At 38.5% G+C, this 17,868-nt stretch overlaps 1 protein-coding gene across 1 annotated transcript in view; it reads right to left on the bottom strand.

Annotated features, from left to right (window-relative positions):
• ITGAV (integrin subunit alpha V) overlaps nt 1-17,868 on the bottom strand; it is a 45,560-nt gene that overhangs the window by 6,227 nt on the left and 21,465 nt on the right. The window contains exons 8-28 of the mRNA XM_066322501.1: nt 17,416-17,460; nt 17,200-17,243; nt 17,055-17,111; nt 16,609-16,661; nt 16,018-16,220; nt 13,794-13,985; nt 13,635-13,680; nt 12,998-13,099; nt 12,230-12,288; nt 11,070-11,224; nt 9,492-9,629; nt 8,880-8,947; nt 7,588-7,735; nt 7,145-7,237; nt 6,039-6,118; nt 4,209-4,289; nt 3,187-3,292; nt 2,396-2,554; nt 1,331-1,444; nt 915-1,028; nt 714-821 (exon numbers count right to left, since the gene is read on the bottom strand). Of these exons, the coding sequence (XP_066178598.1) occupies nt 714-821; nt 915-1,028; nt 1,331-1,444; nt 2,396-2,554; nt 3,187-3,292; nt 4,209-4,289; nt 6,039-6,118; nt 7,145-7,237; nt 7,588-7,735; nt 8,880-8,947; nt 9,492-9,629; nt 11,070-11,224; nt 12,230-12,288; nt 12,998-13,099; nt 13,635-13,680; nt 13,794-13,985; nt 16,018-16,220; nt 16,609-16,661; nt 17,055-17,111; nt 17,200-17,243; nt 17,416-17,460 (2,165 nt within the window). The remainder of the gene's footprint in view (nt 1-713; nt 822-914; nt 1,029-1,330; nt 1,445-2,395; nt 2,555-3,186; nt 3,293-4,208; nt 4,290-6,038; nt 6,119-7,144; nt 7,238-7,587; nt 7,736-8,879; nt 8,948-9,491; nt 9,630-11,069; nt 11,225-12,229; nt 12,289-12,997; nt 13,100-13,634; nt 13,681-13,793; nt 13,986-16,017; nt 16,221-16,608; nt 16,662-17,054; nt 17,112-17,199; nt 17,244-17,415; nt 17,461-17,868) is intronic.

The raw sequence follows: 17,868 nt of genomic DNA, 5'->3' as shown, positions 1-17,868 counted from the left end.
TAGAACTGTAGGAATCTGGAAATATTTTGGAATTAGAGAAAAATAATGAAAATAATGAAAAAAAATTCCTTTTTTTGTTTCTTAAAAGGCAGTACTCTTTGTAACAAAAGTCAAGTCCACAAGGTTTGGGAGAGAAAAAAACTAGTTAATAACAGGCATTAGAAACAATATTAAAAAAGAAGTCAATCTGAATCCTTTTCTACCGTTTCCTTAAGATCCTTTAATCCTATAATGCTTACCAAGAAACTTTCAATTTGCCAGCCCAAACAAGTGGCCTGTATCTCCCTTTCTGTTTGCACCCTGTCCCCTTTCCTTTTGAAACCCCCTGAGGCACAGAAGGTCTTTCTGTTCCACCCTCACATAGTGCTTCATATAATACAATGAAAGTTCATTATTCAAGCTGTAAGTGCTACTAAGTTGAAAACAAATTTCAGTTAAAATATTTCTCTAACAACAATGGCATTAATAGGAACATGAGGACTGTTCACCATCTTTTTTTTTTTCATTTTTAATGAAGTCTTTCAAGTCACAACTATTGTCAACACCAGTCTATTTTACCCTCAGCTGTACAACTGAAATAAGCACATGAAACAAATAGCTGATAAAATTAAAATTATAGCAAGCCATATAAATGTTACACAACAGTAAGTGTCTTTGCACTGATTCTGAAGTGATTTGTTTATTGTAACTCAAGCTGGATGCAAATTACTTACTACTGTAGAATTGTGAATATCTTCAAAGGAAAGGTTCTTATATGGGAATTCAATAACACTGAAAGAAGCAGATGATTTGAGAGAGTAGGAATGATTCTGATTTTCTTTCTGCGTAAGAAAAACAAAATTAGCATTGCATGTGGGTACAAAAATCGCTTCTAATCCTTCAGAAACAGTGTCAGAATATTCACAGTCACTCACATTCATGAAAGTTTGGGTCCAAAGGCGTGATTTTAAATACAATATTGCACTCTTTCCCCTTTCCAGGTGGCCAACTTGACACACAATCTTTAAACAGTCGGCAGTTCCACAGCCCTGTGTATAAAAATAGGAAGGATATTCCAAGTGAAAATATTGGAGAAATCCTTAATGGCATTACTTTACCCATATACCTACCCTGGCCAAGCACCATAAACTATTAAAATACACTAAATAACCTCCAGCATTGGATAATTACTTACAGTTGGCAGTTACAAAGGCAGTGCTGTGGTGATATGTTTATTTCCTAATACAGATTATTACCAATCATGTTCAGAAAGGAAAAAAAAAAACTTCCTTAGATTTGTTTGTAAAGACTTGTAACAGCAGAGGATTGTAGGTAAGTGCTGAGAGCTCACCAAAGTGTGCACGTCCCCCTCTGCAGCAGCTATGTCTCTGCGGCTGATGCGGTGGCCACGATGGTCTTCCCTGCCAAGGGTTTCATTCCTCTCGTCATCCTTGGAAGCAGAGATCTAGCACACACCAAGGGAGACCAAGCAATGATTTGGTTAATTGCACACTTCAAGCTGAAGGTCAGGAAAATACATGACTGCAAGTTCCTCTCTTTCTGTCCTGGCTGAAATACATGAATCATTGCAAATTGTAGAGCAGAAGCACAGGAACTTTATATTTATAATATATTTATATATTCACTGAAGTTGCTTGTTGGTTATCAAAGACACACAAGTATTCTTTGTTGTTCTATACACTGGATATCTTCCCTCAGTCCTTTTTTTGCTCAAATTCTTCTTGAGCTGACTTTTACTGACAATACTGACTTTTATTGCTTGTTCTAAACTATCCTAGAAATCTCTACATTCAATTAAACTTGCTGGGGTTTATCTGGCGTTTCTTTGCCTAGTCCTGCCCAGGAAAAAGGAGTTTCTTGTGCTCTGTAAATCCCATGTTTTGTCCTTTGTGACCTTTGGACGGATAGATAAATTCATCCAAATTGGATGAATTTATCCAATTGGATAAATAGGTAAATGTAATACATGTTAAAAAAAAAAAATTCTTCCAAGAAACAAAACCCAGAAAATTTAGATAAACAGTCCAGAAGTGTCTGGTTTGTTTTATGTCTCAGTTCATGACCACATTCATTGAAATTCTATTGCTTTGGACTAAGAACTCATATAGAACAGCCTTGAAGTTTAAAAAAAGAAAAAGAAAAAAAGGAAAGAAAACTCCACAATGAAAAGAAACAAGACAAACTGATGTTTGAGTTGACAATTTTGAGCTGCTGTTTACCTTTTATTTCATCTGCTACATGCCTTGACATATACTGTGGAAAAGCGTAGACTAATTCATCAGCCACAGATGAAAAACTATCTCAGTTTGTCATACTCTCAGGGATCTGGCTATTTTGAGCATTTACAAAACAACCAAACATCCTTCATTCCACCCAAAGGGAAAGTCCTGCTTACCTTAATTTTCAGTGGGTTGATTTCCATGTCAGAAGTGCAGTTCATGGGACCATCAATTTCATACTGCACAATGTACAACAGCGTGTTGTTTTTGTATTTGTAAGGCCACTGCAGAGTCATCATCACCTTGCTGAATGCACTTGGACCATTGTTTCTCAGCTGATTATGAAAATAAAATTTACAGATATAAAAAAAATTAAAGCTACTTTCTCTATTAATATGCATATAGTTGTTACTTTGTATTTGAGCCACAAGTGTGATACTACCCCCATCCCCAAACACTTATGGCAATAGCATCAAAACTTTACCTAAAAGTGGTAAAACTTTTAACCATTGTTATTCACACAGCTCTCTTGCTAAGTTTTGTTTAATTAAACAATCTAGATTAAAACTGTGATAAGTCTTTTAAGGAAATTTTAAATACTTCAATTTTTTCACAGCAAAAATCTTGGAAGTAGTGATTCAGACCAGATAGACTAGAAAAATTTACAGGCATGAGCCATTTCCTGAGCTCACATTACTTCAAATGTTTTATCTAGATTTCAAAAGGCAATAAAATAAAGTAAGTGTAGTTATGTGAGCAATCAACCCCTGTTACAGTAATTGCAGGCATTCCAACCCTTCTTGGATATACCAGTTATTGACTCAGCATTAAAAAAAAAAATCTCTGCTTACATGCAAGACAAAATTTAAAAGAACAATCAGAATTTATTCCAGAGAAAAGCTACACCAGAAGAATTATTGTAATTTCTCACAGAAGCATGTCACTGAAATCAGTAGTAATTCCACACCTCATAGATGTGCTGAACCAGAGGCCCAATATCATCCTCTGTTTCGGGATTCTCCTTCGGCTGCCAGTTTGCAATGGGGAGGAATATGTGGTCAGGGGACGACACACTAGGAACAGCAGAGCAAAGGAGGTTTTATTAGCAAGTGTGAAACAATAAATGGGATTCTCTAGAGTGTCTAAAGAAAAAAAAATCAACACGCTTAAAAGACAATCTCTGCTTCTTCAGCCTCTGTATAAAACCTGAAAGAACAAGAGTGGTTGGAATATTGAATGTTCAGTTCTGTTCTCTAGCTTAAAAAAAGATAAAATACACACACACCATCCAAACAAAACCAGTGTGAAATACTGTGATGATAAGAAATATTGGTGATGTAGAGCCTTAGCAGTACAGTCCTCAGACTAATTCAGCCCTGCAAACAGTGAAGATACCAATCATGCTTTTCCAGTGTGCCATCCCCCACCTCTCAGGTACTGAACAAATTCGTCACAATAATGAGCACAGTGGAAAATTTTAAAAAATTACATCTCAGGAATCCAAAGTAACTGGTTAAGTAAAAGGACTTGTAGGTGGAAAGTAGAGGTGATGGAATAACCAAGTCATTACAATATTAATACTGTGCTTAAGACTGAAGAAAGTGAGGACATTACAAACTTAAATTCCATAGAATCTTCAACTTTGATTTCAGGAGTTTTCAGAGGAAACCCCAGTCAATTTCTGGAGGAGAAAAGTGACATACAGAAATGTAAAATTGCAAACAAGAGGGGTGATTTTTAATTCTCCTGAAATATATCTCTAGTAATGGAGGCACAATATTCCTTTTTGCAATTAATTTTGTAATTATTTAGAATTATTTAAGATCCAAGAGTCCAAAGGCTGGCTCCAGCAAACCATACTGTTTTTATGATTAAAAATTCCCTAAACCTTCCTGAGAACTTATGCAGACCTGAAAGGAAGTTCAGTGATTATAAAGAAGCAATTGTGAAAAGCTCCTTAAAAGTGTTTATTAAAACAGTATTGCTTACCCTCTAATTTCAACAGCTGCTAAAATAGCAAGGTCAGCCTGATAATATGCTACTGGGCTCAGGTTGTCATACAGGTTGGAACTGCAGGAAAAATAAAAGGGAAATTCTTAAATGAAATAATCAAAGGATTTAATAAAAAAGCCCTCCACACTTCAAAGTAATTGTATGTAACATCACAGCATGACTCCTGAGCCAATGTAGGAAAGCACGACTGCTAAAAACCAAATTCCAGCAAGCTCTCACCTAAATACATGGAAGTCCCACCCTCTGCAGAGCTTGGGGAAGCCTCAGCAGGGAGAGGCTGATGAAGGACACAAAGTTAATGCTGACTCTGATACATGACACAGCTGTCTTGTAAGAAAGTACAGGGGACAGTCCCCCGCTCAGAGTGGTGCTGGGAGCAGAATCCTGATCTCCTTCCACACATCTGATTGTTCTGTCTCCCTAACCAAACATTTCCCTTTACAAAGGCTTTCTTGAATCTTCCCATTATTCTTCACTGCTGCTGTAATCAACAAACATGCAACAGGGTTTTCCTCCTGACCTGTAAATACCTCACTCTTTTAGAAAGAGACTAGACCTGCTCTGCTAGGAGCTGAACCAGCGCTGGAAATCTAGCTTTGTGAGTTTAAGACAAGCAGTGTGATCCTTAAAACCTCTCCCAGATAATCCCCTGGTAATGCCTGTCACTCTGAACTGTGATTACTGTATTCCATTGCACCACCCTTCACCCTTCCTGCACCCACAAGTCACAGAGGGAATTTTCTTCCATAAAAGGCCTAAAACACTACAGGAACTTCCCTTCTCTTCCACCAGGAGACAAGCATGGCTTGAGCAACCCCACTGACTGTTTCTGACCCAGTGACAGTGGCAGGTGGCTGCTGTTAGCCTAAGGAAGGTGACAGACACCCCAGAGCACATCACTTCCTGCAGAGAGCAGTCACATGCCACTTGCACACCTTACCAGCTGATGGAGAAGGGCAGAAACTGAACAGACAGCAATGGGAGATCAGAGAGGTATTTAATGTGCCAAGGTACCACCTTTGACTGGTATGGCAAACCACTCTATTGTTAAAATACAATGGCAGCTTTAATCTTTCCTATCTCCCATAGATGACAAATGCATATGTGGATGAGATTAATTTACTCACTACATTTATAAAAAAGCCCTTAAATGGAAAAAAAAGAGGTGCTTTTGGTCCACCACAGGGAAAAAACAAAACACCTGTATTCATACTGTCCATTAAAAGCAACATAAAACTGCTCCTAATGATCACATCTCCAACCTTAAATATCATCTCCACAAGTTACCAATTGAGATTTATATATCAGATTTATATGACAATGCTGGGCTTATCTGATAATTAACAGGAACACTATTGGTTTGTTCCATTTAATTTTCAGGCGCTTTTAGGCTGGCTGCTGTGATTGCTCACTGTGTGCTGCTTCTGCTCAGACTGCCCCATACATACATACATACCCCATCCCCCATACGTTACCTGCCCTGAAAGACTCTCCTCCTCTAAATACATAAAGTTCTGGTTTTACATCAGAAGGAATTCAGAGTTCAAACATCAGGTCTAAAAGAGGGCTATAAACCCAAAGTCATTCTGCGGCACCACAAGTGTCAGCAGACCACAATGAATTACACCTCCAAATATTCTTATATTTTTTCCCTCTGTTTTAAGAAACCCAATTTAGTGTGTTTATTTTCCAAACCATGACAAGGCAAAGACAAGAGAATTAAGCCAGAGTGATACTGTGTGATTTGCAGTCTATACTGAGAGTGTCTTCTCCCAGGTAAGGAATGTACTCAAGAGATTTCCATACCTCCGGATTTGCAAGTCAAACTTGACAGAGGTGTCCATCTCAGACTGCTGGTGCACGCTGAAACGCAGGCCAGCTAAGAGCTGGGGGAAAAAATCACTGTGGTTCAGTTGGAAGCACAATAAAACACACAATAAAAGCTTCTCAATGCTATTAGACTACAGTGAAATTGCTTGAGACTCCTGGTGATGAGAGAACACACACAAAGAACTGGCAAATTAAAGTTATCCAGTTCATCTAGGCTGGAAATGTACTGGCCTCTCTTAGATTACAGCTAAGGCATCGCTGCCATAAAATACAAAATAAGGATTGCATCATGCTCCCCACCCTTACTTCAGCCATTTCTACGCATAACTGAGCCTCCCCAGGCATTGCAAAAAGTACTGTAATCTAAAGAGCAGGGATTACAGTAATGATTCAAAATAAATTCCCAAGGTTTAGTCTAAGTCAATTCATATTTGCTTTAACATCTATTCAGTTCTGCTTGATACACTGCAAAAGACTTTGGAAATAGCGTTTATTCATCTATACAAGATGGCTCTTGGAACAAAGTTATAAGAATGAAACTGTTATTATTGTGACTGATTTTCACTTCATTTCCTCACAAAATAAGACTTCCTATGTCATATCACCTTAAAATCTGCCAGGTCTCACTAACAAATTTTTAATTCTTCCAATTTCCTCTTCCAGTTGGTGGAATTGTAGGGGTTTCAACTAGACAAAACTCTGTCCTTCCTCATGAAAATAGGCAGAAAAGAGATGAACTAAGAGAAAGAAGTGTTGTGAGCTAGCTCTTGATTATATCCTAAAAAGTACATATCAGATAAATATAAAAAATTCAAGAGGGACCAAAGTCCATTAATTCCACTATTTAATGAACAACTAATTTTAAGTTGTATCATAAAATTCACGAACACTCATTTCAGCCTTTAATTAACCGAGAAGTTCAAACCAACTACTGCTGTACTAACCAACCGTGGGCAGCTAAATGCCAGATCTAATCTTAAATCCTTGTGAGAAAACTTCCTGCCCAAACACTGCTGTGATCAAGGGAAATGCCACCTGCCCCCCTGGGTGAGCTACCAGACACCTGTGAGACCAAACCTTACCTTAGTTCCTGCTTTCATGGGATTGCCCAGGTCACAAACTACCATGCGAGTCTGATTCTCTGTTTTAAAAGCACATGACAGTCTGGCTAAAGCCTGCAATAAACCACAAAGAAACACTAAGGAATGTCATTCCTTGCATCTGAACACCTGGAGGAAAGTCTGGAGAGAAGTCCTAGCCATGCTGTATTAATTTCAATATTATTTCTCAGCTAAAACACAGTCGAGTACTAAAATGAAATAAAATCTGAGTATGGAAATCTCCAAGGAGACAAATGTTTTTGATACAAGACAGACCTGTTTTCAACGTTATGAAAGAGAGGGGCTGTGAAAAAACTGATCACTTCTTCAGTAGGCTTTGCTCTAAGACTGAAATAATAGAAACCACTGCAGATGTCCACAGCAGCACCTGAAATATGACTCCTCAAAAGCAGCTGGAATTTTACCTCGTTGTTACGAACAACTCCGATGAAGTCTGCTTGGGGTGGAACAACGACAAAGAGTTCTGCTTCATAGGCTCCCTCCCCCTGGTTCTGGGCACTGACAATGAGGGTCAGGGGATTGTCATCACCAATATAGATCTGCTTCTGATCACTGCAAGAAAACAGTGTAAAAACAACCTCTGAATTCGGGTTTCAAATTGCATTGAAGTGGCTGAACTGAGAGAAACAAGATATTCTGATATTTCACAAAGACATTGGAGAAATCTGGAGGCAGTACCTTTGCTTCAGAAGTGTCAGGAGAGCTTTAAGGTACTTTTAAAAAAACCTATATGTGTAATCACAAAAGGAGCAAGTATTACACGTTCTGTTGTAAGAATCTTTCCTGTAAAATGTACCACAGAACACAAAAACACAGACAACCTTTCTCTCACAAGGAACAAACAATTATGAGCAGCTAAATCCCTGTGTACAGTTTGAATTACAGGCTCACTTTACAGAGGTACAACCACATATTTATAACACAACTCAAGGGAAGGCTCAACTACCCAGAATAGAGCCAAGACCTCTGCAAAATCTCTGGTTCCAGATACAAAGAGACTATCTTTGCAAACAATGTATTTTCATTTCACCAACTACAAGCAAACATCAATGTATCTGCACTGATGTAAGATGTTACTGAAATGTCTGCAAGAATTAGAGCTGGTGATGTGTCCTATCTACACACAATGTGCATACGCTGTAATGCATTAAAAAACAGATTATGAGATAATACAGTAAGAGGGGTTTTAGGCCACACAAAGTACAAAAAGCTCCGACTCATGAACAAATTACCACTGAAAACTTGTTTCTTTTTTCCAGGTTTGATAAAAGATACTACCAATACCAAGAATTTTTTTTTCATGCATGTGACAAAGATCCCTAGTCCTCCCCTTGCTGGATAAAATCACATCTTCATGTGTCCATCTAATATTAAACAACAGAACAGAGAGACAATGGCAGCTAGCAGTGGTTTATTCTCACTGTACATGTCCAGCTTAGCAAATAAATAAATATGGCCTACTTATAGTGGAGGCTGGGGTGGGAGTGGGAGTGGTGCATTACGCGCTAAAATCATTAGGTTACAAAGCAGAAAATAGATTTTCATTAAAGCATCTAAGCCTGAGTTTAGATCATGTACAATGAGGAGTCCTACTTATTTCAACACATCCCTTAAAGAAAGGTATTGCTAGCTACTGAATTTTAGACTTCAAGTAGGGAAATTGCTTTTCCTTGTTGTATTTTTGTCATGTATTTACCTTTCTACTGACACCTCCAGCTTTGGTTTGCAGATATTATCATCCCCACAATCCAGCAGAATATGAGCCTATGCAAAAAAATCAAACACATAGCATTGTAATAATTCCTTCATCTGTTCCAACATACATTTTCAATAATACTGCTTCACCACCACATTAAAAAAAATCTACATAGCTGGTTATGAAATGTTTTCATATCATGAGTCTCAAAAGAGAACAAATGAGTTCTTATATGTGGGGGACACTCTGCCTACTGCAATTCTAGGATGGATGTTTATACTTTAACCATCTTCGTGTACTTGGAATAATCTTGTCATATTAAGTTCCATCTTCACTATCCTTTTTACAAAGAAATGTAAAAATTTGTAAAAAGGAGAGAAATAGAATAACTATGTCTATTACCTTAAGGGAACTATAGGGAAAAACATAAAGTACATAGAGCAGCACAGTGTGAGAATGAATGAAACACTCCAAGCCTTCAATATTAACACTTCCAGTGTTAACACAGGAAGTGTTATTAGCACTTCCAGTGCTACTGTGACTGATCTTCTCCCTAAGATAAACCAAAGTATGTTGTGAGTTCTCTCCTCACAGGCTGTGTAAGCAGTGTACCTGTCTGCTCATATTAGCAGGAGTGAACTGGTTGAGGATAGGGTGCAATCCTGTTGCATCTGCGGCTGTCCTGTAATCCAGACGATATTCCATAAAAATAGTGATGGGAGTTAGCTTGTCTCTGAACTCAGATTCATCCTGAGGAAAGCAAAGATTTGAATCACAATTGAAATGTCATAGGAATGGAGAGGCCTAAACAATATTAAAACTTCTGAGCTCTCTTCAAAGTAGAAAATCCCTTGACAGAAAACCTGCACAATTTTAGCAGTAGCATGCCTGTTTGACAAATGGAAAACTGGAGTACACAGAAATATTAAGTCATGGAAATCCAGTAACAAGGAGCCTAACAGCAACACAGCTCTGCTCTTTCCTGTCACACCAAACTCAGTCTGCTTCTAAGATCCCTCAGAGATACTCATCTTTGGACTTACAATTTTTCCTTCCTAACATTATCTCTTGGCACTTGGAAGTTGCTGACTTTCATGCTGTTCATTTGAAATCTTTCTGTTTATCCACTGTTGATCCTGCCTTTCAGAGAACTTGAAAACCATCTCTTAGCTTTACATTAGCCATGGATTTGCTCAGTGTAAACTCTGAGAGTAATGAAATCTACTGACTCCAGCACAGCGCACTTCAAAGCTATATTCACATATTTCAGAACATGTCTTCTGTGGGCAGAAACTTATTGATTACCTATAGTTTTAATCTGGTTCTGCACCTCATTTATGATCATTTCACATAGGTCAACTGTCATTACTTTCTTTATGAAAATGGAAATGTGCTAAATCTTTACCAACCCTGAGATCTGAGATGTCTAATTCCATATATAACCCACTCACAAAAGTCAGGTCAAAGAAAGTACTACCTGCCCTCAGTGAATCCTTAATGATTGCTAGCATTTTTATTTGGTTTTTGTGGGTTTTTTTTTTTGTGGGTTTTTGTTTGTTTGTTTGTGGGAAGGAAGCATTGTTTACATTCGATTTATAAGTGCTCAGAGGTAGAGGTAAATCTGAGATGCACAGAACTTACATAGCTACACACAGTGTTTCTTCTACTGATTTAAACTTTTTAATTGTGTGAGCATCTGTTCACATTTGTGGGGATGAAAACAGAAAGACTGAGAAAAAGCAAATGTAATATTTCAACTTTCTCCATCTCCTCTGCTATTTGCTTATTTTGGCTGGTCAGCTGCAGGTCTGTATTTTTCTTCAATTTTCAGCCTCCAAAGTAGATGGGACAACCTCTGCTTATTGACTTTTCACATTCCTTGGAAATTATAACCAATTTGATGCCTAGATGATTTATCCAAGAAGTCCAGAACAAAGTTCTGAACTGAATTTCCAATGCATTTAGGGACCAGGACCTTGGCCAAAATAACACTCATCATTCATCCTGTGACAGCAGCAGTAATTGGGGACAGTCTTATGCTTTTAGTAATTTCAGGTCTACCCACTGAAAATGAAGTTTCTCTAGTATTTTTTCTTGTTTTGTTTGGTTTTTTTCCAACATTGAACACAATGAACTTATAATAGACAATGCACCAAAACTTATTTGCCTCAAACATTAATGGCTACTTACCCTCAAGAAGGCATCAAGTTCCTCACAGTTCATTTTCCCCCCCTTTGTAATTGTCATGTTCTTAGAGTGGCTGGGCTGTTTGCTGTGGAGAAAGAGAGCTCTCCTGATAGCTCCTTTCTGCTTCAGTTTATCCAACAGCAGCTCCACCTGGAAATCTGGCCAAGCCAAAGGGGTTGGGTCAGGGATATTTCATTCCATTAAACACAGTGCAGATTGCCCTCAGAAATGGAGCTGAGCATTGATTTCAACTACAATGAAAACCTAGTACTTGCTCCTCTTAAAACTTCCAGTTCTTTCTATGTAAAATCTGTCACTACATTAGTTCTCAAGCACTGCTGCTGTCCTAAATTGTATTCTGCTTTTTCCTTATGCACTGGAAATACATAAGAACACAGATACTTTTATAATTTGTAATTGCTGTAGAACTGCAAGAACTAAAGTTAGAAGTTTTTCCCTAGAAAATTTAAAGCAATCTTGCACATAATACTTGTATTTTAAATACTATGGCTCGTCTAATTACTTGAAATATTTGATATAGATAATAAAGCTTAAAATACATGAGATATTCATGTGAGCCTTCCCAGATCACACCACCTCTGTACATGCCACAGTAAATAAGGAAAAGATTTTGCAAGAAAAAACGTGATTGCAGCAGGCTGCTTGCCCACACTACAAAATCTCTTTGAGACAACTTTAAAACTTGTTTGAAACAATCTTTTCCTGATTCTGACCCAAGAATCTGATGAAAAAAGTCAGTGATGTCAATCAGAAAATCACGATCTCCGCAGGATGTGACAAGTCCTCTGTGGTTTGTCTGTATCTCTCAGGCCTAATGATTCATATACTTGAAGATTCTTATCTAGAACTCCCCTCAATGAGAGTTACCATAAATTCTGTAAAACACAAAGGGCTTTCTTTCCAAGACTAGTTAACCACATAGTTGAACATATGTTTAAACTCTTAGGTATGGTCAAGTGACTTCTACACTACTACAGCCAAAAATACCTGCTGAAGAGCCCCAATAGATGTACACGCCACCTAAGTGGCAGCAGTGTGCTGCAAAGGGCCCCCAGCTGTTTGCCATGAAAATAACAAAGACCAGTGATCGCGTCTGCAAACAATACAACAAGACTTCCCATTTTGAAATGAGCAGAACTTACTGAGTGTGTTTGGGAGCTTTCCTTTGCCATCCGCTTTTAAGCAGAACTTGACTTTGAAGCTGTTTGAGAGGGAAAAAAAAATAAATGTCACACACTTTTTTTCTCATTTTCTTCTAAAATTCCTCACTATTTATTTCTGTTCAGCTGTATCCTCTTTTTGTGACACTAGCTCATTCCCAAAAGCTGTTTTCTACTGATGGAAGAGAAATTATTATCTACTGATAAGTAGACAGAATTGCAGGCAATGCAAAGCTTTGGAGTCCTGATTCATCTAGGAACAATCACCTGTGGACTGGAATATTTCTTTCTGTAATCAAATGGGTCTTACTTTTAAAGCTATCATAGTGACCCTGAAAAGAAAGTTAGCAGTAGGAAGGGGAAGTGGGTTTGGATAATAGCCTGGGAACTAGAAGCCAGATCAGTTTACAGAGCAAATCACTGCCCAAGTGTGTACACAAGTGGGTAAAAACACTGCAAATACTCTGTGATGTGCTGACATCTTGGGAAGACCTTACTCTGCTCAGCAGAGACAACTGGCAGTCTCTGCAGGTTTTGGGAGTCTGGCATCTACTAAAGACGGTGCTGGTCCTCCAACTTCTGTCAGAGAGTTCTTATTTTGTACTGTCTGCTCTTTCAGAAAAATCTGTGCTCGTCTCTTTTTTCTAATTAGCTGACTAGAGTTCCTGAGACCTTTCAAAATTGGAAGCTTACAAAATTAAAACCCAAGAAATCCCTCCCCTCAAAGGAAAACATAGACACTCTGCTTACCAAGAAACCTTTACATCTCCTAGTGAACAGGCTTTGTTTTCTGGGTTTAGAATGGTTGGATTAACTTCCAGGGCAGCATTTACTCTAATAACTGGTCTAGCCCTGCAAAGAAAACATCCTCTTGAAGAGCACTCACCACCATGTTTGACAATGTGCAATATACTTCGAACTGTGCAATATACACAGACATACAATATTTAGTGAAACCACAGGAAAAACAAATAACTAGTGACTAGATTAAGCTTTTCTGTGCCCTTTCATTTCCATCAGCCACAACATGGACAACTGTGTAAAGAGGAAGTCCTATCTACTTATAGCACAGACCAATGTATTCTCCCAAAATGAGCAAGCTGGGATGAGAATATTTGGATTGCAGCTGCTGTGTCAGAATCTAGAAAAATGTCGCTCAGAAAGTCTTGAAGACAGCTTGCTTATGTTTTCTCCTGACTACATATTTTTGAGAAAGATGAATTTTAGCCAGCAGATAGGTTTGCTCAGTAAAGAAAGCAATTTTTTCACCTCCAGAGGTTTGGATGGTGGAGTGGCAGATTTTCAGACTTCCCTGGTCCTGCTTTCTTCTGTAGCTGCAGAACTCCACTGAGCTTTCACTCAGGTACAAGGACAGAGGGACCCTTACCTGTACAGAACAGCTGTGTCAACACCAAAGGCTCCAACAATCAAGTCTAGAAAGAGAGGAGACACATTACACATTACAACTTGCTTTATGAGAAACAGCTGTTTCTCAGAGGTGGGACTGCTACTGAGTTATTGTAAAGTGCCATTTGGAGCAGAGGACCTGGATATCCATTTTTGTCCACATCTGTGGCTCCTTTCAGCGAGTACCCAAAGCTGGGGGGCATAGTGCGAGCAGCCCACTGCCCTTCCAGGATCTGGGATGGAATGGTATTCAAACCACTGGCTCCTCCATTGTAGATATACACAAGTCCTCTCTTGTCCTCTCCACCATATGGTGCAGCAACTGCAATATCTGAAAACCAAAAGAAGAATCATCAACACCTGCAGACACAAACTAGAACATATTTCTGCTTACATAAATCAATAATTTCTGATATTACAGCTTCAATGTGTGCCAGTGGGGAGGAAGTGCAACCTGCCTTTAAAATGCTCAGCAACATTTGTTTTTTTATTGCTCCTTTTATTTGTTCTTTCTGTTATTATGGGATGCTGTTTGTTCCAGAAAGTATAAATGTTTAACAAGAACATGTTACAGGCTTTTATGAGGAGAAGAAGGAGAGAAATAGTGGTACAAACACTTCTGCACTTTAGGGACTGACTTGCAGTAAAATCATATGGATTTGGAGTGCTTTTGAGCTTTTTATTAAAACAAGCAGAGTTAGTCACTGTGGGTGCCAAACCAAAAACTAAGTCTGACTCTCTTCCCATTTCATTTAATATGCTCATGTTCCTCCAAAGGGTGGGATGTTAATAATTCTGGAAAATTTAAATCATCCTAAACCAATGGTAAATATTAAAATCCAGTCTATCCCAGTCATGGCTTGGCAGCATGCCTTATGGAGAACCTCCATTTAGTGCAGTTATTCTATCTCTTAAATTTAAAAGTACTCTTAATGAATTAATAAACAATAAGACACAAAATGCTAATTAGACTATCTGTAAGGACAGCTTTAGAAGTGTACATATGATCTCATTTCAACATTTCCAGAGACAGTTCAAGGAACAAGCATGAAACACTGCTTGGAATAAGTACGTTTCTCCTTCCTCTTTTCTGAAATTTGGGAAAGTTTGGTAAAAAGAATAAGGACTCATAAGTTTACAGATTTTTGGTTTTGACTCGTATTTACAAACTTCATGAAGACAGTAAAAATTCGTTTCTTGTACCATACTGTGACAGAAGGCATTTTAATTAACACTCCCAAAAATGAGGCAGAGCAATAAAACCCCAAACAAACAGACTAAGTAACAGCAAAGCAACTAAAATTTCAAATTTTAAGTATGGTGGAATCAAAAAAACGTTTGGGATAATGTTATCAAATGACTGGAATTTGGGCTATCAGCTTTCCAATGTCTTCTGTAAATAATTGCAATGATATTGCATCTTCACACTGATTCTACATCCAGACTTCACACTAAATCTACATCCTAGTTTTAGCAACTAAAAAGGTCCCTTCCAATTTTAACTACACTATGAATTATGACTTCATAAAAAATAAATTAGAGCTACTTGGGAATTTGAAGTAACCATCTAGTGTAATTTTTGATCTTACAGAAAATACTTAGTTTGCAAAAAGAATGTAAAAAATGAAGATTTTTTGGTGGAAAATTCCCACTTTAGGAAACACTGGAGTTTAATGGGCATTAAAAAGTGTTCTCCCTAGAATTCCTGGAATTCTCCATCCCAACACTACATGATTCTTGTCTGCTTCATTGATTTCATTCCTATCAGAAAGTAACAAGAAGCTTGGGCAAGGGGTTTGAGAGTCCTCAGCTCCAGTTGTGTCAGACTCAAACTTCTCTTCCAGTTACTCACTCAAGACAGCTCTTTGTACATCTGGCCATGGCTGCTATGCAGTATTTCCACCAAAATCAAAACCTTTTTTTATATGAACATTTTTTACCAGCAGTCTGAAATAAAACCTTCTTTTCTGTCATCATTGTGTTTCTAGAGAGAAAAATGGTCTTTAAACAACGGAAAGAGGAAAATGATGTTGAAGATGTCCTAACAGGTGACAATGGAGAGTCAGGTAATTTACTGAAGTTTCTATTGTGGTCATGACTCAGAAAGCAATGAAGTGGTGAGTGTAGGAGCTAAAGCAGTCCATGCTGTTGTTTCAAGGGTATAGTCTCTGCTCGATGCATCCATGGAACTCCTGTTAGCATTCCTGGGAGTAGCATACAAGCATCGAAAGGAGTCTAGACCTCAGCGTCCCGCGCTCGCTCACGGCGACAGTGCCAAGGGTTTGTGTGCAGAATCCACACTCTCTGTGCTGCCTGGGCTCCCTCTACAACCAGGAGATCCTGACCAAGAATCCATATCCTACCATTGAAGCCATCCTGATCCAGGTCCCCCAGGGGTGCGATGGAGCTGCCGAATCTCGCGAAGATCTCGAAGCCGTTGAGCTTTGCCATCTGGAACCCTCCCGAGGCTTGCTGGAGGCAGATGGTCACTTGGCCGACCTCCTGAAGCTTCCCATCTGAACTTCGGTCCATGAAAAGAGGGGCTCCAATAAACAGATCTGTGTAACTGCACCAAAAAAGGACAGAGCTCTTCAGCAGCAGCATGAAAATTCAGTCTCTTCAGCACCCGTTAACTCAGCACTGAAGTCAACGCTCAGATGAAAGTGAACTATCTCTAACTTCAACTGAAGGCAAATATTTATTGACAAAGTAAGCCCAAATAGACAAAAATTTAATCGACTTTAGGCATGTGCATATACACACTCATTTATGTAGACAAATAAAAAACCAAACCTCCAAATGTTAAAACAAACATGGAGTATTAGCTAAAGAGCTGTGCAGATGTGTTAAACAAGAAGAAATCTAGAAATCTAGTGGGAAAGGCTTTTTAATAAAAGCTATTTTTTTCTTTCCAAAAACAAGTTGGGTGGCATTGGTGAGAAGAGGACACTTACTCGTCCCCGTCGATATCTGTGGCAGCCACCGAATACCCAAAATAGGCAGCCATCTGGAAAACAAAATTCAAACCAAACCTGTGAGTTGTAGTGATACAAACCTTAAAAAGTTTACACAAATCTGTACACAAAATACATCAGGGAGATGATAATATATGCCACAATTTTTTTGTTCCTTTATTTTAGTTTCTCTTTCATGCTCTGTTAGAAAGTAAACCCATCTGTTACTTTTCCCGTTTCCCCATTTATGATCCAGTTTCTTTCCCACCTCTCAAAACAGGCAGCACTTCCTTTATGTAAATAAGATTAGAATTCCTTCAGACTTGATAAAATTTTGCTTTGGCAATCAAGCCAGTAATACACAGGCTATTATCCAGTCCCCTAAACACTGTTGCAACATAGGAGAGGCTTCCTGGTCACCCACCACACTCAGCCAAGCCACACACCTGCTCTCCAGTGAAGTTGTACATGGAAGACATGTTTTTCCCATTGTAAATGGACACCTGCACATGAAGAAATACACATTACAGCATACTAGCAATAGTCACCTTTTTTATTTATTGTAAAGTTTAATGTTTCAAATTTTTTTACCATGCCCAGAGTTCTTGCTGCACGAGGGACTCCTGATACAAAGTCTGAAACATAAAGCAAGACCCAGATAACAGTCAGGTCCCAAAGCACAGTGACTTTGCTGAACAGAGCAGCTCATTCCTAACACTGGATGCATTTCCCTGTGCACTGTACCACTGATTTGAAAGATCTGCCCAGCCTATTAACAGGATGTTCTTACTGAAGCAAGGGGCTCACCTTCGATGCCATCCCCATTGAAGTCTCCAACAGCCACTGAATAACCTGCAGAGACAAGATGAACCTTTAAAAACTTTATTAAACCTTCCATCTCTCTTTACACATTCCACAGGTGTCTCTGTGCACAGTTCTCCTCTCTTCATCTTAAAATGCACTGGTATAAATATTGCCTTGAAGCAGCTTGGACTATAAAGAGCTGCGTGAGTGGCTGTAATTCATCAGTATCCAGGAATTTGAGATCAGAAGATGAAGATTTTAAAATTATCATCCTGGGAATTGTCCTGGTATATCCTTGAATTTTTTCCTGAGCCTGGTTAGACATACATGAAGCAAGATGATGATTTCCCACTCCTCATTGTTTTTCTTCAGAAACATAATTCTTTAACATTTTTCTTTTGTTTTGGTAGGCTATTTTGAAACAGCTGCTTTTAAATAACAAACAACCACCTGTGT

This window comes from Sylvia atricapilla, chromosome 7 (assembly GCF_009819655.1).
Source record: "Sylvia atricapilla isolate bSylAtr1 chromosome 7, bSylAtr1.pri, whole genome shotgun sequence".
Lineage (NCBI taxonomy): Eukaryota > Metazoa > Chordata > Aves > Passeriformes > Sylviidae > Sylvia > Sylvia atricapilla.
This window is presented reverse-complemented; position numbering and strand designations above follow the sequence as displayed.